Source organism: Ascaphus truei, chromosome 1 (genome assembly GCF_040206685.1).
Source record: "Ascaphus truei isolate aAscTru1 chromosome 1, aAscTru1.hap1, whole genome shotgun sequence".
NCBI lineage: Eukaryota > Metazoa > Chordata > Amphibia > Anura > Ascaphidae > Ascaphus > Ascaphus truei.
This window is the reverse complement of record NC_134483.1, coordinates 477,530,422-477,554,617: the sequence shown is the minus strand read 5'-3', so window position 1 is coordinate 477,554,617 and position 24,196 is coordinate 477,530,422. Positions and strand designations below refer to the sequence as shown.

General features: G+C 40.6%; 1 protein-coding gene across 2 annotated transcripts in view; it reads left to right on the top strand.

The window, feature by feature from the left end:
- The first annotated feature begins 553 nt into the window (after positions 1-553).
- The window catches only part of KLF3 (KLF transcription factor 3), a 35,697-nt gene continuing 12,054 nt past the window's right edge, over positions 554-24,196 (top strand). Inside the window, exons 1-2 of one of the 2 annotated variants that reach the window (XM_075567909.1) lie at positions 554-905; positions 19,901-19,990. In XM_075567909.1, the coding sequence (XP_075424024.1) occupies positions 19,934-19,990 (57 nt within the window). In that variant the 5' untranslated portion in view covers positions 554-905; positions 19,901-19,933. The other variant, XM_075567904.1, reaches the window with a different exon arrangement.

The window sequence follows — 24,196 nt, the reverse complement described above, 5'->3', positions numbered from 1 at the left end:
GAGGGGCTTGAAGCAATATGGAGATACAATCCATGTATGTGTTCTATATTCCTTGTTAACAATTAGTTGAAACTATTTTACACAAACTGCTGATTTCTTACCTAAAAAGAAGAGATGAAAAAGAAAATGCTAGTTCTGATGCTGAGTCAATGATGTGGATATTTACTGTAAGAATTGATGCAGCATACAAACATAGGGGGTGTATATGTCAAGATCTTACTTTGGCTGTGATCCAGCATATTACACCACCTCTACTTTAATAAAACGATGTGAGTTTTAACATGTGTGCAGCTGCTTTTATCCCTGGATATTTCCTGGTTATATCATGTAAAAATACGTAAAATACACATTTCTGTGTATACAAATATCACAGCTGAGCTCAGGGTGAGGACAGTGTACTTCCTCCCCTCCTAGAGAGTAATCAGATTACGTCTCTCTGTGAATAATAAGTGGGAGGAGGCAGCAGAGGAGAGGCTGCATGCTCTGTAAATATATATTTACCAAAGTGTCAATGTTGACTCGTCCAAAGCCTCCACCCTAATCCTCCCTCCACCCATTGGGCTGGACCTGCCCTGCCCGACCCTACCGGCTGTTACTGCTGGTGACTATCCCTCCCTCCCTGCATTTCCCATCCCTTAGAGGCTTGTCCCTCACCCTGAGGCTGCAGCAGCCACACACCGGCTGAGCCACTGTGTGAGGCAGTGCCTGCTCCTCCTCACTCCCAGCACCAGCTGACTGCAGCGCTCCGGATCCCGCACACTCACCCAGCCAGTGTCACCTTTCATTGCACACTTGACACCGGAGTTAAAGGGGGATTGTCCAATCGTTGCAGCCACATTAGTGGTGGGGGATATAGAAGATCCAGTGTCTCCCTGGCCCCACCAGCCCCCCTCCCCCTTTTCACAGTAAGTTTTGCCAACGCGTTACTTACCAGGTTGTTATTTGCAGGAAGGGGAGAGGAGTGACCGGGACAGCGTGTGGCACAGGTGCCGGGCACAAGGAGCTGTGCTGGTGGGGTTATGCGTTGGGGTGCACTTCGTGCTTTATCATTTGATGGTGGGATATATTTACTCAAGGGAGGGGGGCTCTTGTGTATGTGGAGGTGACCTGTTTGCTGCTGGATTGAGGAGACACTTAACCTTGGATAACCTGCTGCTTGAGTGGACCTGAGTGTGTGCCCCTGTCCTGGCACTGTCCTCTCACTTGGTTAAGAGCTCAGTCTGTGGTGGGCAGGATTCCCAGGACAGGCTGAAGGTGCCAGCAGCTGATTGAGTGCTGGGTGCGCATTGGCTTCTGCATGTTCCCCTCTGGAGTAGTGCTCTGCAGGACCGGCCTGCTTAACCAAAGCTGAGTGATGGGGACTGTAAATGAGCTGCTTGTCAGTGCCCTGGGACTGGTGACTGAGATTTGGTTGTTGTGTTAATGAAAATGATTGTGATTGAGACTGCATGCAGTTAGAGAATTGGCAGGCCCTGGTAACAGTGACATGATAACTGATCTTACATTAGTGCCACCCTCTTCTGATGGCACACATTTAATACACTGTGCCTGGTGTACAGTATTCAGAGCAGGGTTCTTGTAATCTATTTTCCTTATATGACCAGCAGTGTATATATTTCTCATAAATATATATATATTGTGTGTTTGAGATATATAGATGTGTGTGTGTGTGTGTGTGTGTGTGTGTGTGTGTGTGTGTGTGTGTGTGTGTGTGTGTGTGTGTGTGTGTGTGTGTGTGTGTGTGTGTGTGTGTGTGTGTGTGTGTGTGTGTTTGATATATATATCCCTGTATGTGTGTGTATTTATCTCTGTAAATTACATTATTATTATTATCTTTTACTTGTATGTCGCCAGCATATTCCGCAGTGCAGTACGATATGGAAGGGAAGGCAATAACATTGTAAGAGTATATATTAGTTAAGACAAAATGAGACAATAAAAACGAGATCCCTGAGCAAAGGAGTTTATAATCCATGCCATGTCTATATGTATCTCTAATATATATGTATCTCTAATATCGTGTGTGTGTGTGTGTGTGTGTGTGTGTGTGTGTGTGTGTGTGTGTGTGTGTGTGTGTATATATGTATATATGTATATATATATATATATATATATATATCTCACATCCACCACCAGTTTAAGTTCTTTCAAATCTAAGGCTGTCTCACATTTTAATCTGGTCTGTAACTGTTTCATACGCCCATAATATATATTTTCTTTAACTGTGCACGCAATGCCTTGCATATAATGTGTACCCTGTTCATTTATGTAACTGTATTTGTAACCATGTATTATTTGTTTTACTCTGTGCCCAGGACATACTTGAAAACGAGAGGTAACTCTCAATCTATTACTTCCTGGTAAAATATTTTATAAATAAATAAATATATAGTGTGAGATATAAATGTGCATTTCATTTGGTTTCATTCCATATGTGAGTTTTCACTTGAATCCATTGTACTGTTCTGTAGAATATGTTGGGCCTATCTTAATAAAGGGTAATAATAAAAGTAATAGCTGGAATGGAGTAAGTGTTAGGGGCTGTTGATCGTAACAGTGGCATTGATATTTATCACATATACTATTATGAATATTGAGATGAAGGAATTAAGTTCAACACACATTGTGTCTCCAATGAAACGAAGTAGTGCTGTGTACTGTACTATGTGCTCTGGAGTAACATGATTGTTTAACACTAAAACACATATTTGAGCTACATTGGTACTAGATATTGGTATAGTCAACAATTTCATTCCAGATATGTACTTATTTTATTAATAGTAAACACATGAAGAAATGTTTTCGAATTTTGAAAATATTTACGATTTTAAGATTGAAAATATGTAAGATATTTAAAGGAAGTTACTTGTCGAATAGTACTGGTCATATATATATATGTGTGTGTGTGTGTGTGTGTGTGTTATATATACATATATATATATATATACACACACACACATACACAATAGAGTACCTTGGAACTTTATCAGCAAACACTAAAGTAATATATCAACGTGCACATACTGATAATTGCAGATTAACTTGTGTTTACACAGCTGAGTAAAAATATATTTTCAAAATTCTACAAGTGTGGACGGATTAGCTTTCTCATATATAATGCATGTTGAAAGTGTTGCATGCTTCTGAAAACCAGGATCAATAGACTTGGCCATTACTTTTTTTTATTTGTAATAAGTGTGTGTATGTGTGTATATATACATATTGTACATAAAACGGATATAGCCGTGTTAGTCCAGTTGCGATAGTGCAGAATAAATGAGGTCTTGCTGACCTGAAGAAGAGGAGAACTCTCGAAAGCGTATCCTATGACATAAATTGTTAGTCCAAATAAAAAAGGTGTCACCTAATACTGAAGAACTCATTTATTCTGCACCATACATACATACATACAGTGCCTTCATGAATGATTCCAATAGATCAGTTTAACAACTGTCTCCCCATAGCTAGGGCCTTTTCCAGTCTTTCCTGTGACACTTATCTGTTGCCAGACACCAACTCTTTGGGTGTGAAGTTACTGTTTGTAGTTTGACTTCTTTGGAATAAACACTCGCAATATTTAGAAACAGTGTGTTTTTGTCCCCGAGAGAGTTGTTTCTTGGAGGGTTATGTACACGCTTGCATTTAATCACCGTTTTGGAGCTGTTGTCTATTCGATGTTGTAATAACTAAAAAAAGAAGACTTTGCCCTCGTCCTGCCCTTCACTCTTTAGTGTGCAGGACAGTGGTGTTAAGCTGTAGTCATGCCCCCAAGTTCCTGCACATGTTGTGTTTAACTGGAGTACAGCACACTGGAACCTTATCAAGTAATTCCACCTAACTGATAACACCTTCCTTTTTAACTAGATACAGTGGTAGATTAGAAATAACCATACGTTTTCTAACCCGATCCGGCACTTCTGAAACTGAGTTATTGGCAAGGTAGAGTTTATTCGGATTTCTCCTGTTGCTCGTCACACTAATATGCATAGTTGACCTTATATTACTTTTGCCATTTACAATTCACTTTTAAACATAAAAAAACATCCAGTTTTAAGGCTGCAGCCTAGGATTGAAAAAAATAGGCTTTAGAAAGAATGACATACTATTGTCATTGATCTCAGTATCACAGAACCACCTAATTCCTAAGTGTGTGTGTGTATATACTGTATATATATGTATATTTACAGTGGTTCTCAGCAAAAGAATAAGTAGAACTAGTAATTAAATCCAAAAAAGAACAGTAAATAAGACAGATTTCCACTGCTGAGCATTATTTTGCCAGCCTCTTTAGCATCGGAAGGCTAAAAAAAAACATTTTGACAAATTGGTTCAGTTGGTGAATTGCAGTGAATAATAATAAGCCCTGTTCCCCTAATCTTAGTGTGCTGAAAGCCTACATATTTCTGTTCTGTATGGTAAATTATAGTGTTTTTTTTTATGTAGTTAGTGACGTATAGTTGTGTGGGGGGGGTGGGGGGGTGGGATTGAGTATCACACATTTTTGTATACAAATGTAAAGTTGCCCATATATTTGTACGTAGGGGGTTTTATGTTTAGTCATATACAATGAATATAAAACACGTTTGGAAAACTGGTCTTTATTGCATTATTGAGCAATATCTGGCTGTTCTTAAGGCTCACGGTGCTCTAAAAATCTAAAACCTTACAAATGTAGAGTGTTAATATGCTCCAGCAACTTTGTGTAAACTTTGTATAAAGTTTTTAATTTCTTTAACGCTAAAGCAGAGAGAACATTCCAACAAGTGACAGACTTAATGGGAAATAAATCACAGTTAGTGGTTTAGACCAGTTGGGCACAGAGTTGAAGAACTAAGTAAAATATAGTTAGAAAGAAAACAGTTTCAATGGGTTAATGTTCTGAACCCCCCCATTACAGTCTTCTGTTCATTTGTGCTATTTGCTGTAGGCACGGGACAAACAAAAAAAAATCACCTTTCAGTGTATTTGTAAATAGGGCAGGCCATGCCTATAAATGCTGTTGTTTTTATTCACACCCATAGAACAAACACCTCCACCCATTGCTGTTGTGTAAAAAAAAAAAACTCCAGCTGCTCATGAATATCGGTCAGCAAGGGCTGACTAAATGTTTCTCTGTGCTCTCTCTCCAGCTCAGCCAGCAGAGCTGTTTCCTGTTCTTTGTTTCAAGGCTGGGGTTTGCGTCATACATTCCAAGTGGCATATGTGTGCTCTTTCCTGTTTCAGGCTGTTTTCAGATCACTGGTCCTGGCCAAGCCCCTGTCACTGCCCCACAACACCCAGTCCACACCCAGAGAGTTAACACCTCTGCACATCAATGCTTAACCCCTTCTGTAAGCCGGCCTGCCATTGGAACAGTTGACATCTCCATTCCTTCCTGCAAGCCGCCTTTCCCCATATTAGGGCGCAGAGTAATGAAACATAGCATTAGCAAACTACAGAACCACGTACAGTCCCCATTATCATTGGGGCTGCAGCTTTACTCTTCTATAACTTGGTCCTATAAAGTTATTTCTCAGTTAGAACTCTCTGTCAGGATGTGTACGGCTATGTTTTGGTACCAACATTTATTTATTGAACATTTTAATTTATTTATAAAAATGTTTTACCAGGAAGTGATACATTGAGAGTTACCTCTCGTTTTCAAGTATGTCCTGGGCATAGAGTTATGATGACAAATAATATACATGGTTACATAAGTGAACATGACATATATACAAGACAATGCATGTACAGTTAAAGATGATATATATTGTAGGCGTATGTAACAGTTACAGACCAGATTAAAATGTGAGACAGCTTTAGTTTTGAAAGAACTTAGACTGGTGGTGGCTGTGAGAGTCTCCGGTAGGTTGTTCCAGTTTTGGGGTGAACATATCTTACCAGTGAAGCTCTGTTACGTTGTAGATCTAATTTCCATGTACAGAGACAAAGACCTTAAAATAAGCATAGACAAAATGTACAGACTGTTTACATAAAAAGAAAACCAGTACTGAAAAGTTGAGTTTTCTAATGGTGCAGGTGACGGTGACACTGGAGTTGATGATCAGTATGAAAATGTAAAACGGTCAGATGAAGGTTTAAGACAGTGACATAAAAATAATAAAATGTGATAGATACATTTAATAGGAATTAACAAACATAATAAGACAGCTAGAGAATCTGAGTAGTATTTAAATGCTATTGATAAAGATACCAGTTTAACGGAGCCTTGTGGAGTATTTCCCCAGGTTCAGCACTGTTGTTGCTGTGTACGTTTACAGCACTGGAAAATAGAATTTCCTTTAATTAACAAAATCTTAACTTTGTATTGCTGAAAAGTGATTAAGGTGAATAAGATCTCTGAAAGTCGCAGAGATAAGAGGAGTAATTGAGAGGGTTCGCCATCCAGTGACTAAACGGTATTGCTGATAATGACTTCAGATGTTATGCGTGGTCTTTAGATTTATTCTGTGTGGCCCTGGGCAAGAACTTTTTGTCTACATTTATTTCATGTACTAAACATTAGATGTTACACTCTTTTGGACTGTGGTTCACATAGAAAGTAACTATTACCTGTGCAAGAACAATTGTGCACGCAATTGGTGTTCACTTGAATGGAGTTTCCACAAGCAAAATGAGTGTTCCTGTTAGTTAATCTGATGTAGGGGGTATTTAATGGCAATGAAAGGTACAACATTATTCCAATTATAGTCAATAGGTGATAATGTCCGATTGGTATTATGTGCCTTCTAAGAAACCTCAATATCTGACTTATGGCAGTCTTGTAATCAGTGATTATATGCAAATGCTCATAATACTGAAAGGGTTAAGCTATATCTGCTTATTTGTCATGCCTGGAAATCAGTGTTAACCCTTTGACCCTTTAGATAAACACTAATGATGATAATGTAGATTTGCATCTGTTTTTGACTCTCCCTGGCATATGACTGCTCACCAGGTACTCTCTCTCCCTATCATCAAGATTACAGTCAGACCTCCTCTCAGTAGCTTCCCACTATTTATTGCAACAGGAGTTGTCAACTCCAGTCCCTAAGACCCTCCTACATGTCAGGTTTTGAGGATATCCCATCCTATAATGCACCATCAACTATGAGTTACCCTGCTCACTTCTCGCCCAACTGAATCCTTCAGGGACCCCTTAGCGGGCAGAGGCCAACACCCAGGGCATATTTCTCCTTCCCTTCCAGTGTTCTCGTGCCCTTCTCAACCCTTTTACAGCCAGAGGGGCCTGCAACGCCTTGTTCAGGCGCCCCTGGCAGCGGAAAGCGTCGAAAGCCACTTTGCTTTGCCCCTTAGCACTGAAAGGGTTAAACTCCCAAGTCTCAAAAGAGGAGACCCCTGCAACTTGGTGGGAGAGGAAAGAGGAAAAGGTAAATTGTGTAAAAGAGCAGGAAGGGGGGGGGGGGGGGGAAACGTCCTGGATTTGTCAGGAAATGTCTCATACTCCCTGCAGCTAAGGCTCCAGATTTGTTTTCCTAACCAGGGCGAGTCTCCCAGAGAGCTGCCCCTTCACCTCCACTGGAGGATACTATGTTGATGAGGGAGGGTAAGAGGAAGTACTTTGTAGGAACAGGAACAATATAGGCTTAAGAAAGCTGACATATTAGTATGCAGCACTTTGTTTCATGCAGTGTACATGAAATGTTAACCCTTTCGCCATGTGCTGCAAGTATGTAAATGTTTTTTTTTTTTAAATTATTATTATATAGTGCTAGCCATCCAGACCTAGACATAAGAGGGAACTAAATCAAATAAAAACAAACATTGGGGGAAATGAGTCACTGCCCAGAAGAGTTTACAGTCTTGTTGAGGAACATTTGTAGAGAAAAGTAGGAGACATAGAGTATTTGTTGCTGCAGGGGAGTACCCTAAAAGTAACCATATAATAAATGTGTCACTATGTCACACAGAGGACAGAGCACTGTACAGGAAATCTACAGGCCAAGTGAACACAGAAGATCTTAAACTCTACTTCTGGTACTTGTGACAACGTGGGAATAAGTCATATTTCCAGTACTTCACTACATCAATGAAAGTGCCACTGCTTCCAAGCCACTTTCACCTCTATACCCAATTGATTGCAAGCTCTTCAGGACAGAGAGATGCCCTTGAATGGACCCTGTAGCACTATTTAGTAAATGTTGCCCCTAGTGTTTAATAAGTATAATATATTGCTTCTATGCTCGTATCAATATTCTTTGCCTGTACTACAATTACAATTTGTGATATATTGAAGGCTGAAACGCTATGCAGGCCCTTCTACCAATGAAAGTGCTAGAACATTTATATACACCCTATATTGTCTCCTGTTAATCTGTTTTTTATTCTTAAAATAGTGAAAAATAGCTGTTAAATATGAGTCGGTGATAGTTGGGCGCAGCGTCAGGCAGACCTTATATCTGAGCTGAAATTAAATGGATGCACTCAGGATATAGACTAAAAACATTAAGAAACATATTTGTGCATCCCAGTGCCCATAAACATCTGGCTAGATCAACATGGAGAAGATTAGTTTTCACATGGAAGCACTGATCACAACTTTGCATGTCCAGTAATATCTTTAATGGAGAGTCAATATAACACACAAATATGAAGGGTATCAAGATTTTGAAGATGTACATTTTAATTGAATAAAGTTGAGACATCCTCGGTTTAGTGATATTTACATGGAGGAGCATGGTATGTTCAAACTTGAGCAGAAAACCACAGGCAAAAGCTTACCAGTTAGTTTAAAAACCAGTGTTCCACTCCACAATCAACCCTAAGGCAAACATCTCATAATCATCATTACTGTAGCACTCCTCTAATTCCCAAGCTTGGTGACAAATTCAACTTCACACTTCAGTAAGGTTGATGGGTTTAGCCATAGTTCATCATCTTTGTTGTACAAGTTATGCTTGCTGGCAAAAGCAAAGGGGTAATCTATCTGTCCACTTGCTATTTATTAAATATATGTCTGGATCACAGAGAAATAATAGGCATGTACTTTATTTTCGGGGGGGGGGGGAATACGTGTTGTGACATGTGACGCTCTCTTAAACAATTCTTATCTCTTTAAAGACTGTATTTAGGTAGTGCTGCTTGATTTGTCATGAGGAGGGCTTCATTAACAATAATTGCATTGAAAGCACAATGGAAAGATTGTACTGTTCTCGTATTGGAATGAGAGCTGCTCCATGCTGCAATATGTAGCTGGGGGAGGGGGAATGCGGGGCATTCAACTTTCAAAATTCCTCTTTTTTTTAAGAGCTTTTCCCTTTTTGAAGAAGTTTCAGGAGTGCAGGAAAAGAGGGTTTCAAATGAGAGAGGACAGTGTTGCACAGTACACCAGCGTTAAGTAAGAAATACTGTACTGTATAACAGTGTACATGTATCACATCAAAATATAGAAAGTACACGTGTCACAGACAAAGTAAAAAGACAGTGACACTGAGAATACCACAGGTAGAACTGGCAGAATATGTTAGTTAACTATTTCAGTGCCCGATACATACAGATCTAATCAGACTTTATCGCTCCCGTTAACGCGACACATTGCGTCAAATATTGCGTGCATTGAACAACTGACCCGCACGGTTCAATTTGTTCCAATGGTGCAGTATTAAATGTTGCGTTAAATACAGCGCCAGCGTTGGTGCAATGCATCATGGGAGCAATAACGTCTGCTACATCTGTATGTGCCAGGCACTGAAGTAGTTAACTAAAATATCCACTTGCAAAGAATTCTGCCAGTTCTAACTCTGCGGTGTCCTCACTGTCACTGTGCTTTCACTCCTGTGCCTGTGACCCCTTTGTGCCTTCTTCGCAGACAAGAAACTGCATATGCCTCAAAATCAGCAAGATTTGGCAACCGTGAATGCATTGTAGATCCTTCTGGCAGGAAGTTAGCCAGCTGTACCTTTTTTTTAAAAAAAAATTATTTTATTCTTTGAATTGCTCTGAACCTTAATTTTTCTAGGACACGTACTCAAAAGTATTTGGGAACATTTTCCGGTGCTATCCCTGTAGACAAGAGAGCCCCTTGTTCCTTAAGTCAGTATAGTTTGCCTTGGAGGAGGGAATTTGTCTGCATATTTTCTGCAGTGGGATCTGATCTTTACTTTGTTCCCTTTTACTAGTCTACCCTGTTTCACTTGTCCAGGGCTGTAATGCAGAAGCTTGAGACAGGAAACCAGACAGCAGTCTGCTCTGATAAGGGATGGTATTGTCTAAGGGAGGTGACCACTGCTATTTTCTCTGTAACCAGTCCTCCCTTTTCCTTGATGCTTGACATCAATAAAATGTAGCAGCAGTATAGGATTTGCACGTGTTAACCAATTCAGTGTGTTCACAGTTGAAAGTTACAAGCCCCGTTTTGGAAATCTTATAAGGTGCCTTTTGGCTGAGCTTGCATGTAGGGTTTCCAGGTGTCCGGTATTGAACGTGGCTGCCCTGTATTTGGACACTGTCCAGTAAAAAATGAGAGGTACTGTAATACTGGACATGTATGTGTCCAGTATATTCCTCCCTGGACACAGTGACCTGACGCACCTTTCACCATTGAGTCCAGTATTTTTGGAGAAGCCACCTGGCAACCCTACTTGCATGGCCAGCTTCTCGATCCCTCATGTGTAACCTGGTGGTCAGAGATGAATTCCGTCCTAAACAGAGGAGCCTCCGATGCGTTTCTCTGCCGTGGAGTTTTTGCAAAACAAATTCAGGAAAAAAAGGCAAAGCTGGGCAAAAAAAAATGTTGCAGGGGGCATGTGACCAATGTGCCAGGTTGCATTAGTCCATTAGACCATGGTCACATGACCAATGTGCCAGGTTGTATTAGTCATGTGACCTACTTAAAAAAAACATTTATATATAAAGTCTTGTCCTTTTTTCATTAACAAAAATACCCAGTGCTAGTAATGTGAAATTGCAAAATGTACAGGCAAGTAGTGACAAAGAGGATCCAACAGTGTTTTTTTTTTTTTTTTCTTTTGTTTTTTTATCTCCGACCTATAATAATGCCATGGTTGAGGTGTTCTGTAAGGTCTACTTGCAGTACATAGCAAAATAAGTCTGGTAGGAGGATACTTGTGTTAACCGCTTAAGCACCAAAGGAGCCTGAAACGTATGCAAAGCACTCGTGAGGATAAAGGTGCAATGTCACTTAGCAAAATATTGTGTGTGTGTGTGTGTGTGTGTTTATATGTGTGATACCTTTTATTGCACTAACAAGATTCTTCATTGAGGTTTTAAGTAGTCCAACATATCGGTGGATAAATGTATTGCATTATGCTGTTATTGTGTCAAATTTGACTGCATTGTTTTGCAATGACCCTTCCCTGCAAACATATTTCAGGCTCTTGTTATTAATGCTGAAAATAATGCAATGCTTTCAATGAGAAATCTAGACCTGTATTTCCTGCAGGAAACTAGTCACATTTTAATCAATCCTCACCCCAAAAATAACTTGCGAATGATTAATGTGTAATGGTACTGTATGTCATTAAAATGTTGCACAGAATGGGCATCGGTATTTCAAAACAAAGTAAAGCCAGAGGCTGGGAGATGGGAAAGTGCTGCTTTGGGCATACTTATTCCAGATTTGTAATCCAGAAACTGTAATTAAGTGGAAGTGCCAAGCTGTTTAAAACATTCTCTACAATTGTCAGTGGTTGTTTCACGACTTACTGTATTATATGTTTTAAGTATGGCAAATTTAGGACCAAAAACCTGTGAAGATCACAGTATCACTTAATATGTACAGTAACACAGATTGAATTTATTACTGACTTGCTTCTGTGTCTCATACCTAAGAGCAGCAGTACTAATGTTATAGGGATGAAGCTAAAAGGTCGCATTTCCTGATTGGACTATATGTACCTTGCTATCAGTGGCCAGTTTAAACTCCCCACTAGGCAGGTATGTTGGAGATGAACTTTGGGCTGTGGTAAAATAGATGAGATACACACCGATTCAAACGCTGCTTTAAAATAATTGTTTTACATCAACATTGCTCCAAAAGAAAAGGATTTCACAGTAGTAATCATAAAGGAAATGAAATGAGTACAGAAACACTGTATAAGTGGGACTGGGGGGTTAAAATCTTACATACCAATATTACCCACCAGACCCCATGTCCTTGTTTCGTAACCGTCATCTAAGTGCATTCTCATTGGGGATCCATGACTGGGTTAAAATCTCAAGATGACATGTGGACACGTGTGTTACATGAAGGTTTCCGTGTAACAGAGATCAATGTTCTGAGTTAGCTAAACACTGATATTCCGTTGATTCAGGCGGTCAATATACTGTAGAGGTTCAATATGCTGCAGGCAGGCAGAGGTACATTGCCACTTACTCAACAACTTTAGTTACAAGCTGTCAAGTCAAATGGAAATCCACCTATAGCTCTTTAACTGCTCGGAAGGAAGCCGTTTTATAATGTTTTTAACCATTGGAAACATCTCCAGAAGTTTTGTTTGTCATCCTGGTCCAGAATTCTTCTCTGTATGATTAACCGTGTTTAACTCCTTCACTCCCTGAGCAGACTGCTACTGAAGTTCAGAGGTTGATTGAAGCCATGGAAACTTACTGGGGTTTTCCTTGATTCTTACCTTTGCACCTGTCCTTATTTGCATACGAAATCAGTTGATCTCCATGTCGTCCCCAGTGGGTGTGAACGCAAATCTTATCCAAGTCTGTGTCCTGTTTGGGCAAGCTTGACTGGCCTTGGCAGAGATCCACAAGGTGGGATCAGTGTGAAAGGGGAAGGGAAGTCACATTGGATGGCTGCTGGCAATAAAATGAGGGGAGGTGCAATGTTTGGTTACTGCATAGTTTTGAGCAATATTTGATACATTTGCCCTCAGTAAAAACAATGTTGTGAAATGGTCCAGTTTTATGGTCCTCAGAGTGTACTTACACATGTCACATCAGCATGCCGCAGAATAACTGTCATCTACTGTCTAGCAGGTGCCTATACAAACAAGTATTTTACAATACACCGCTTCTAAATCATATTGACTAAATATGCAGTAAAATTAGCATATTGTGAAAGCAGGCCTTGTTACCATATCACTGAGCAAAACTCAGGCGATATTCTCAAACACAGCAGGAATACTTCTTTTATGTTGCAGCAGGAATACTTATTTTATGTTGCACAGGAATACTTCTTTTATGTTGCACAGGAATACTTCTTTTATGTTGCACAGGAATACTTCTTTTATGTTGCAGCAGGAATACTTCTTTTATGTTGCACAGGAATACTTATTTTATGTTGCACAGGAATACTTCTTTTATGTTGCAGCAGGAATACTTATTTTGTGTTGCAGCAGGAATACTTCTTTTATGTTGCAGCGCGAATACTTCTTTTATGTTGCAGCAGGAATACTTATTTTATGTTGCAGCAGGAATACTTCTTTTATGTTGCCTTAGACATTTTTATCTGCGGTTTCCTAATTTACAGGTGCACTCACTTCTAGGGACCAATGGCAGTGACATGTTTCAAGAGGTTTCATCTAGGTTTCATCTCTAAAAATGTGAAAGTTATTGTTAAATAATGTTTTATTCAGTTTATTAACATAATGAGCTGGGGTTTCATTTTCTCCAGATACAGTACTGCCTTTAATGTGATATCACAAGGTTAAGTGCTCCAACACGCTCAGAATTTGCGTGGGCAGGGTAAACTGATCATTCACAAGCAAAAGACCCAGTGTAAAGACAATTCCATGGAATATCCAAGGAATCCAAAGCAGCCGAATGTTTGCTTTAAGCATGTTTATATTTGTTTTACGGAGGCATTGTTAAAGGGACAGTCTCACGTAGCTGTTAAAAAAAAGAAAAGGAAAAAAAAAAAGTGGAGTATTTGTGACATTCTAAGGCCTGGGACATAGTAACTTGAAGCTCGCTGAGGCGCGCTCCTGCTCTGCCTCGCCTGCTGAAAATTGAGCTTTTTCCTGTCCTTGCAGGCGAGGCAGTGAGCGCGCTCTGGGGGCGGGGGCGGAGCAGAGGCGGGGCTAGTCCCCCACTCCCATTGGATGGGAGCGGTCACGTGACCGCTCCTCCGCTTCCCCGAGCGCCAAATTTGAAACTTCCCTGTCTGTTCCAATTTTCTGAGCCTCCGCACGCATCAGCGCGCATGCGGAAGGGGAAACTATAGCCGCGCTGATGACAGATGCAGGGGGTTTGTGCATCTGCTCAGCGCTGCTCAGCCCGCCTCAGCGAGCTTCCATTCACTATGTTCCAGGCCTAAGGCTAAGTCCATGCTGCTGCAGACTGAGCGGTGGCGTCTGTGCGGGGCGCGATCAGATTGCCTTAACGCATTGATGGCGCCCATAGATCGCACGGGCGGCATCAGGAGGGGGTGCGCGTTGCACGAGAAATCCGTTGAAACGGATTTCTCAGCACGACGGGCAGGTCACGTGAGCGGTTCGCCCAATGAGGGCGCACGAGCTCCGTGACGCCCCTAGACACGTCCCCCGCGGCGCGTCTAGCATGGGGAAAAAAACGCACCCGCTTCACACGTGTGACGTCAAACAAGCGCACGCCTCCGCGCGGGCGAAGGCAATGTGGTGTTCGCTGCTGGGCTTTGAAGCAGGTTTTTTTTTGGAGCTGAACCTTGTTGAGTCCAGTTCTGGGGACACCCCTACTTCCCGAGATACGTCCCCCCGGAGGGGCTGCCGGTAGCAGCCCTGTCTGGGTTCACAATATAGTGGTTTAAAGGTCCCGCGGGCCAATAGGAAACAGTGACATCATCCATTGCCTTTTTACAGCTCTTTTTGGAGCAGAGGTTAACGTCGGTTTTATTTGATGCAAAGAGAGAGGAAAGCTGCACCAACAGAAGCGCCACTTTTGATACAGGACATTATAATATTACTCTGACTCACTCTCATATTTATTGTCGGACAATATATCAAAAGCACCAAGGATCTTGCATCATATCCAACTCATTATTACCAAACAGCATGGATCTGTTATTATTGAGACTGCTCTGCTCTTTAAGGATAGGCATTCCCTTCTCCCTATGTTTATTTCATGTCTGTACTGTAGGTGTGATTCCTGTATCATATCTGTACCTGACATTGGCGGTGTGCTTGGACTGTAAATTGCTATACAAATGGTTAGCATTAGCAGAAAGTTCAGCAGATGTGACAGCATTTACAGAGCAGACAAAGAACGGAGCCTGAAGAATCGTTATTTCAGCGTTCTTTATGGCTACACTCACACTGTATCTGTTAGGAAAGTTCCCATGGTTAGTTCAAGAGGCTGTAACAGCAACCTTAAACCCTCCAGTGCCAGGGGGGCCTGCAATGCTTTGCTTTGTAATGATTTACAGACCTCCCTGGCTCTGAGGTGGTTAAGTCCTGAAACTGCTCTCTGCAGCACTTCATAGGAAATGCTATGGAAAGGTCATAGAAGGGACTGCTCTTTCCTCCCCCCCCCCCTCTTTTCATTGTTAATCGTCAACTGCTCTGCTTTGAACCAAACTATCCCACAGCCCCCACACACCAACATCTGGCAATCCCCAGTAGGAACCGTCCAGTGACTGTAGGTATGTGGGAAAGAGTAAATCACGTTAAATGAAGGATATTTCGGATATCCTATGCAGAAATGTGTGAATGCTGACACAGATGTTTCTTGGTATTGATTAGGTTTTATTAATGTAGCAGGCCACAAGTGCTCCCTAAATCGTCTTCGGCTTGGCAAACACAACATCAAAAGGCAGCAACAGGCTTCTGCCGGTAATTATATCCGGGGTCAACTTTGACCATCGCTCTCAAATGCACAAACCCTAAATCCAGTTGGCAGGCATTATGTTACTTCTGTCATTTCAATCTCAGCATGTGTGGGCACCACTGAAAGTCAGCACAGCGTTGTCATGCAGAGAGAGAGCTGCCTTCTTGTGCTGCAGTTAGTTCATATTTTTTGTATGTCAAAACATCTTCGGGATGCTGGAAGCGTATTGTGATACTCAATGTGAGATGCAGTGTGTACCAAAGTCTCTCGGCTGCAAAAGTAGAGCAAAAAAAAAAGAGAGACAAATTTGTCTTTTTTGTTTTGATAAATCTGGTGCGTTTTGTTGCTCCCGTTTTGCAGCTGGGAGTGTGATACACATCCCCCCACTATGCATATTGCTAGTATTGACTTGGGGATTCAATTAAATTAAGTATGAGTAAATGTTCCTTCCCTTAACATTAACTAATTCTTTATAGATTAGTGGTTCCCCAAACTTTTTGACATTGTGCACCCCCTGCTACAAAAAATATTTCGTCAGCAAACCCCTAATTAATCTTATTGCCTAACAACACTGTTTGACTGATCCCAGGCAGTACAATGTCCTGAGCTCGAGGGGGGAACACATGTAATAATGTCCCAAACTGCACCTTGGTGTGGGCAGACAGTATGGGTGTTATAGCTGTCAATAATATCTGTGGGAGCTTCCAAAGTCACATCCCACAATGCCTTGTTGCAGCGGATGCACACCATTATGGGGAACGACTGGAAGCTTCTGCTTTAATTGACAGCTTCACCGCCCACGCAGTCTCTCCAAACGGGCTCAGGAACCCACTACAGTATACTGCCTGGAACCCGGCATTACATGTTGTTGGTTTTTTTGGCCAACCCCCCTTTTGGGAATCACTAGGTTAATTCAAACTCAGCACCACACAGTATGTTGGAGGTGGAAGGAACAAAAAGCACTCAATAAAATGACTCCTCCCTTGCCAATTTTGGATCAAGTAGGTGGAACTGCTCCTTTAAATACAGTATGCGTTCAACATTTCGGAATACACACACTGTAGCACATAGATGTTTCTGGTATTTAAGCACAGTATATGTTTCACACCCACTCTAACGCCCCCATAACATGTCCAAGTCAAACAATATTTGTTTATTTCAGTGACCCTGAAGCAGCGGAATTAGATTTGCCTACAGTGTAACAGAACAGAAGAACACAGTTTATTACGGTGCAGATCCGCAGAAAATATTTATATTACTGCAAAAGTCCAACTATTCAGGAGAAAAGGAGGGGAGCAATTAAACAAAAAAAGCCATGGTCATTGACATGGCTATATTAAGGACATGCAATGTTGTGATCATCTTCTTTTCTTTTTTTAGCTGGGGTGCGTTTTGCAAACTTCAGTTCTAGTGGGGTCAGTTATGCTTTGCTCCTAGAATCATAGCGGGTCAGGCATGGGCTGTTGGAAGTAACATTTTAGACTGTTAAAATATTTTTGAGAAATAGATAAGAACTGATATACCGAATTGAAATACTTTTTTTAAAAATGTATATACATATGAATTGTGTAGACTTATGGTCAAAACCTGCATGCTGCAAGGTGATAAATGTGTGTGAAATTAGGTTTAATATTCTGTGGTATTTGCAGTAGGATGTGTGTGGGCCTAAATTTGAAAAGCAATTCAACATTTTGTAAGTTAGAAAGCATTACAAATGGTAGAGAAGGTGGGATCTGCGCTCCAAGATATATGTATAAAAGGAGATGCTGGTTACTTTATTGGAGATATCCTAGAAATATATCCTAAAATAGTGAAGAATAATGCTCTGGGGATCAAAAAAGAAGCAGGCAGTTCTTATTGCAGTGTCAGTTTTCTGCATAGGCTTCAGATTGTTAAGACTCCTTCAATAGTTGCTATAGGGAGACAGAAAATCAGCATGATACATGCCAACTCCTCCAGGCTTCTGTATCTCAAGCCTCTGATAAGCACCATGGCTGACACACTGAACAGTGCCATTCATCTCAATCTGTATTCAGAAAAGTGACACTGCTACTATAAAGAGAGCGGATGTATTATGGTTTGTGCAACTCATGTAACAGGCAGCCCTATGTAGGCAAAACATTTTTTTATTTATTTTTAAAATATATACACACACTATATTGCATATTGCTGGAGCTCAGTCACAATGTATGGCCACTTATCTGTGTGTGTGTGTGTGTGTGTGTGTGTGTGTGTGTGTGTGTGTGTGTGTGTGTGTGTGTGTGTGTGTGTGTGTGTGTGTGTGTGTGATATATATATATATATATATATATATATATATCATCATTGTATTTGTATATCCTTCCCATGGGTCTCTTTGGAATGTGAATTCTGCTGAAGTTAGTACATGGATTAATAGGGAAGGTTTCAACATATTTCTCCAATCCTGATAAGATTGCTTGTCGTTATTATATACTTGATAAATTGCAGCCTGTCATTCTATATCTAACGGATGCCACCTACTGGCTCATAACAGTTACGATAATGTCAAACACCTGCATTTATCACCAGAGGTAAATTCGTCAATCTCAGTTAAACATATTCTGCCTTGAGTCAGACTTTACAATCCAGTGGAATTGAGCAGAATTGTGTGAGAGCTGGTCACAGGAAAAATATCTTGACTCAAATAGGAAGAACTGGACTTGAGATTTATATGTTTCAGTGTCGATTCTTAGTTTCAGATGAATATTTCCGAGTGCTTTCAGAACAATATTAATGACAAATATAACTTTTTTGTACGTTCTCCTTTTTTTTTTTTTTTACCACCAAGATCAATGCTTATGGTATTTTTCATAATATTTATTGTTGTGCTTTTTAAAGCCTGACTTCCCATCTCAATTTCAAAAGCATATGTATCCTAAATTGTGGATAAATGAGGACATAGCAGTGTGAATAGTTTTAGAAACCTCTCAGATCTCTTCTTCTTCCACGAGTGAGAAGCGTGGTGGTTTATAAGCTTGATCCATGGCAAAAGACCTGCGAGGATCTGAAAGTACAGCACACATTTTTACATGATCCTGCAGACACAACGCTAAAACAGTTGTACAGCTACACAATAATAAACTAGGGATGTCCTTGAATCTTACCCATGCTAGAGCATGGAAATGAATGGTGTCAGGCTTCAGAGAATTCAAACAACTGACTGGGGGAAAAAAATCAAGTACAGTAATGAAGGAAGTATTTTTTTGTCACGGTTTCTGGGGTTGTTTCTCCCGATTCAGTCATTCTAAACAAATACAAACGTGCTACAACATTGTCCAGTCATAGCATACATGTGAAGAAAGAATTCAGCTAAGTGTTAGAAAGTCATTCATAACACTGCAGGGAGGAGTGTCAATGTAGCTGAGACTAGGCTGTGACGTGAAACCCCCCCTTTCATATCTCGTGTCAGCTCCATGATACTTTGGCCAAGTCACTTTATCTTAGTTACTCTGCCCTGTGCACCAATTATTATTCTGTACGCTCTTCTGGGCAAGAAATGAGTTCTCCAGTATGTAAGATATTAATCCCATATAGCTTTTAACCCTTTGCTGCCTGAGATATCATCGTTTTTTTTCATAATTTTGTCTCTTAAAGAGGCAATCCATGCATATATTTTTTTTTCCTTTCTTTTAAAATAGAGGATTGAAGCAGGGGGTCTCTGAAGCTGAACCCCATTAATTTCAGCTGCGATGACCCCCTTCCGGAGATACTTACCTGTAGCGGGCGCCCAGCCGCACCAGAGTTCACATTATGGCCAATTTTTACAGCTCCCGCGGGCCCTGTGGGCCAATAGGAAGCCGTGACATCACCCAGTGCAGCTTCCTATTGGCCCATGTGATGCAGGAGCTTTTAATTGCAGAAAACTGCAGAGATCCCGGGGTCCCCCTCCCCTTCTCTCCCCCCCTGCAGAGGTACGTATCTCTGGAAGCAGGTGGTCCCATAGGGGAAATTAATGGGGTTCAGCTGCGGAGACCCCCTGCTTCAATCCTGTATATAAAAAAGAAAAGAAAATACAGCACCGATTGCTCCTTTTAACTTTGCTGTTATTTTTATGCCAATTGATTGAACCTTTGAAAAAGTTTTAACCCAGGGCAGAGTATTTCTGAAAGACTAATTGGAGCCTGGTAATAATTAATTCTTGTTATTTTGTCTTATTTATTTTTTTTAGCCAAGAGAACATAGGAGGAACATTGATGCAATAATGCTGATGTTTGACCCCGTTCCCATTAAGCAAGAGGCTATGGAGCCTGTGTCAGTGGTGAGTATCTTTTACTTGGCTGTTTATGCAATGGACAGCCTAAGCTTAGCAGGGAGTTTAATTACACATGTTGCGCCTTAATTCTGTAAACCGCGATAGAGCTGAATCGGTGCTGTTGCTATTTCCGTGCAATACTGCCGAATCCGCGTTGCCGCCACTTACAGATTAAGGCTCACTCTGCTGATGAGAGAAAATGCAGACTGCACACTGAGATTACAGAGTAAAGCATTTTCTCGCATGTAGGAGGTTATGTGTCACAGCTACAAACACGGGCAAAATTGTTTGCACTCTAAAAAGCAAGGGGATTTTTTTTTTTGCTTTGATATATTTGGTGTCTTTTTTGTGGTGGTTTTGCAGCAGGATAACTTTGATACATAATCTCACCGCAGGAGATGCGTACAGAGGTGAAAACAGGAGACAGTTTGGAGAAAAATAAATGTAGGCTTTTATTTGGCCAAAATGCCATTAACAAAACCATAGACTTTTTGTCAGCCCAGATGCAGCAAAAACAGGGTAGCAAAATAAAGGTTAGGGCTTTCCTAGGCCAAAGTTCAGTTCCCCAGCGTGTTGGCGTCCATATAGGCCTGCACGCGTGGTCTATACTCAGACCAGAGCAACTCTGCAGGAAGATCAAGGCTTTTAAACCCTCCAAACAGGTGAAAGCTGGTTAATTACCTCAGCCTTATCTCAGGCTGAGTAATCATTTTACTGCTGGACTCAGTAGCTACACATATGTTTATCCTACATAGCAATTAGACAGGGAAACTACCCTGTCACACTCACGAGAGTAATGATACACTACTTTTATAGGTATGAACTACTGCCAAGCCCTGTAAAACACCCCTGCACCACCCTTATATCTCATACCATGTTAGTTGAATATGCAGCAAGATTGCAGCCACGATAACTGATATCATACTAAGCTGTATTGTGGAATTCGTACATCACATAGCAACACGGTGTCACTGAACTACTATATAAGCCGCCTTATTCCATGAAAACAACCCCTACCCTAACAAATTTGCATTAGCTTTTTGCATTTCAATGTTACTCTGCGTATCACACAAATGAGAACCCAGACAAAGTCTTTAGACATGTCGTGTTCGGAACCTAATTTATCTTAAAACCTAGTTATGTGTCATGTGCACAATTGAATAGTCACTCGTCTCTGCTGCTACATATATCAGATCTTAGAACTGCGTGGGCAGTACAAACTTTCAGCGAAATGTTGCAAGAGCATTTTGCAACGTAACTGAATAGTGAGTGAACGAGAGAACATTTAATATAGCAAAAGGTTGTTTATCAGACAGCATTCTAAGAGTTGTTGTAAAAAGAGTAATTTTCCACGTCTGGTCAGTGCAGATTTAGGTGTACCGGGAAATGAGTACAGGCAGTCCTCGGTTATCCAACGGAATCCGTTCTGGAAGTAGCGTTGGATAGTGAAACCGTTGTAAAGTGAGTCCCACGTTGGATAACGCATTCAGGCGTCGAAAACCGGCCCAAAGAGTTGCATTGTAAAGCGTTGGATATGCCATTCGTTGTAAAGTGAAACGTTGGATAGCGAGGACTACCTGTATCTCCCTTTCTACTCACAAAATCTAGAAAAGAAAATGGGGGTTTCTCCAGCACTTGTAATAAATAGAGGGGGCACGACAATAAAGGTGAAGCCAAAACATTTTTCTGTCTTTATTTGCAAAGAAAATGTATCAAAAATATGTGCCAAAAAGGGAACAGAACATTGCTCAAAATACCCGCAACAGATCATCACACGTCTACATATAAGTGCAAAGGTAGTTCACTTTCCGGTCAAATGTGCATCCTTTTTCTGTAGGTATAATTATAGTCAGACTGGACTGAACACCACACATCAGTAGTTGTGAAGCTGTTCACCCACAGCTGTAATATGTCCCGCATCAATGGGCAATAAATGTGTCTCAAGTCCCAGGTGTGATGCTCTGTTTTGGGTATTTTGAGTCATATTTTATTACTTTTTGGCACTTATTTTGGATATTTTTTCACTGCAGATGAAGACGAAACATTTTTTTGGACTTCATCTCATTGTCGTCCCCTTTTTTATAACAATGTGAGTGCTGGAGAATACCCTCTCTTCTCTCAGTGAAGATTTAATGGCTCATTCAATAGCCCACTATGGTTTATTACACCCAGACACCATATCATTTATCTTGGCGTTTCTGCATCTTTCCCATTTTCTCCTGCGGTGCTAAATGTCTAAAATGTTCAAAAGCAGCTTATTACAGCAGCGAGGGAATTACATGACACACCATCCGTGTACATTTTAAGGACATCTGTGCAATATTTATAAATAAAAGGTATAAATACTAGTTCAGATAAATACATTTGGAAAATATCATATAAACAACAGTGAGCAATTTTATAAACTGTTTACCCTTATGAACTCCTGCTGAGCTTAGTCAATCAGAAGCAGTGGAGCCACAAGATTTAAATATGTAATATTTGATAAAATGCCACGCATTATACATTTCATTGAAGTATCTCCCTCTCTAGCCGTCGCTGCCATTCCCCACTCTGTCTATGGAAACCAAATAAGCAGGGTGGTGGTAGGACTAGAGCAGCCAGACTGCCAGCACAGCTTCCTAGTCCTACCTGTGTCTTCTCCTCTGTATTTTCTCGATGTGGGCCAACTCTTCCCTCACCTCCTGTTTCCATGAACAGGGAGGGAGGTGAGAAATCAGCCCTAAATGAGAAACACTAACAGGGCAGAGTTTAGGCCGGCACACTGCCTCATTCACTTCTCTTTGTTCTGTGACTAGACTGGCGTCTCACAAACCAGACACAAAGGTCCGATACACAGGATATAGACACTCGGGCCTCCCTTTTAGATGGCTAAGCCATCAGTAATTGTTTTCGGAGTCCACGAAAGGAAAAGGTTATTCCCTGAAGAGAGAGAAATGTATGTTTATGGGAATTATAGAGATTCTCTCACTCTGTGGAATTTTTTGTGTGGCTCATGCAGTATCTCTCTAGTTGATCGTGGTATTCAATAGCATGTCAACTTTCAGTAATCACATGGAATAACTGTGTGTTTTACTTCCATAACTCGTGGTTCTGCAATTGTGAGCTAAAAGGATTAGCAGAACAACTATGTGCAATCAGCTGTCTGTCTAATAATAGTTGCATCCAAATGTGCTAAAAAAATAGTTTTGTATCTTGCATCACAATTGCGGTCTTTTCTGCTCACAAGTTAGCGATTTAATTACTACATTAAAGAAACAGAAAAATAGAGTAATCATTTAAAAGCTTGTTTTTGTTTTAAGATGTACAAGAATTAGGTAACAGTCGGCATAATTGTGATAACGACAACACAAACTACATACAGTAATGTGGACTTAACTTTTGAACTAATTCATTGTTTTTCACATGTGATAATTCCATTATCCTAAACTAATGTAACATGTGATGTGAGGGGAAAGAAGCCAGCAGGTTGTCATTTTGCTCCTGTGCAGTAGGAAAATCGTTTTCAGGGAACATTTGTTTTATATCCGATGTCAGAAAAGCGTATAAAATTAGATAATTTCTATATATTGGCTTTTGGTCCTCGTGTTCTCTGTGTTTGTACCAGGAGGACTTGGAAATCAAGCTGCTATGGAGCGCAATATTTGCAGTATGTGTGAGAAAAGCCTTGGAAAAAAATGAATTTTTGCTGACGTGTTCAGTAACAAAAAAGCTCTGTGAGGGAAACGTTTGCAACCTGTACACCTGACACTTCAATACAACTGAACCAGCCCATAGCAACATGTAAATAGCCTGCTGTTCTTATTGCTTTCCTGAAACAGGTTTTCGGGGGCTGCTAAGGTCACCTAGTGCAAAACAGAAGAGTTTCTGTGCATAAGTTCTTTTTCTTGGTTGCAGATTCATACATGTTACAAAATTCAGTAGGAATGCATCATTAAAAAGGCAATCCAAGAGGCTTTGAAAAAATATAAATGTATATTTTGTTTTAATATATGCAGCCTTTAATTACCTTTATTGAAAATGAATTACCTAAGTTGCTGAACAATTTGTTCACCTATGATCAATCAGCAAAGACCCTGCTTCCCAGGGTTCACTAAATGGCCTCCATTCAGTTTCAATCAATCCTTCAGTCAGTGTAACTCAGCAGCTACAATGTATTCTTATATTACTAAGGTAACATTATCTATTGTTATAGTTTACAGCTCAAACTGC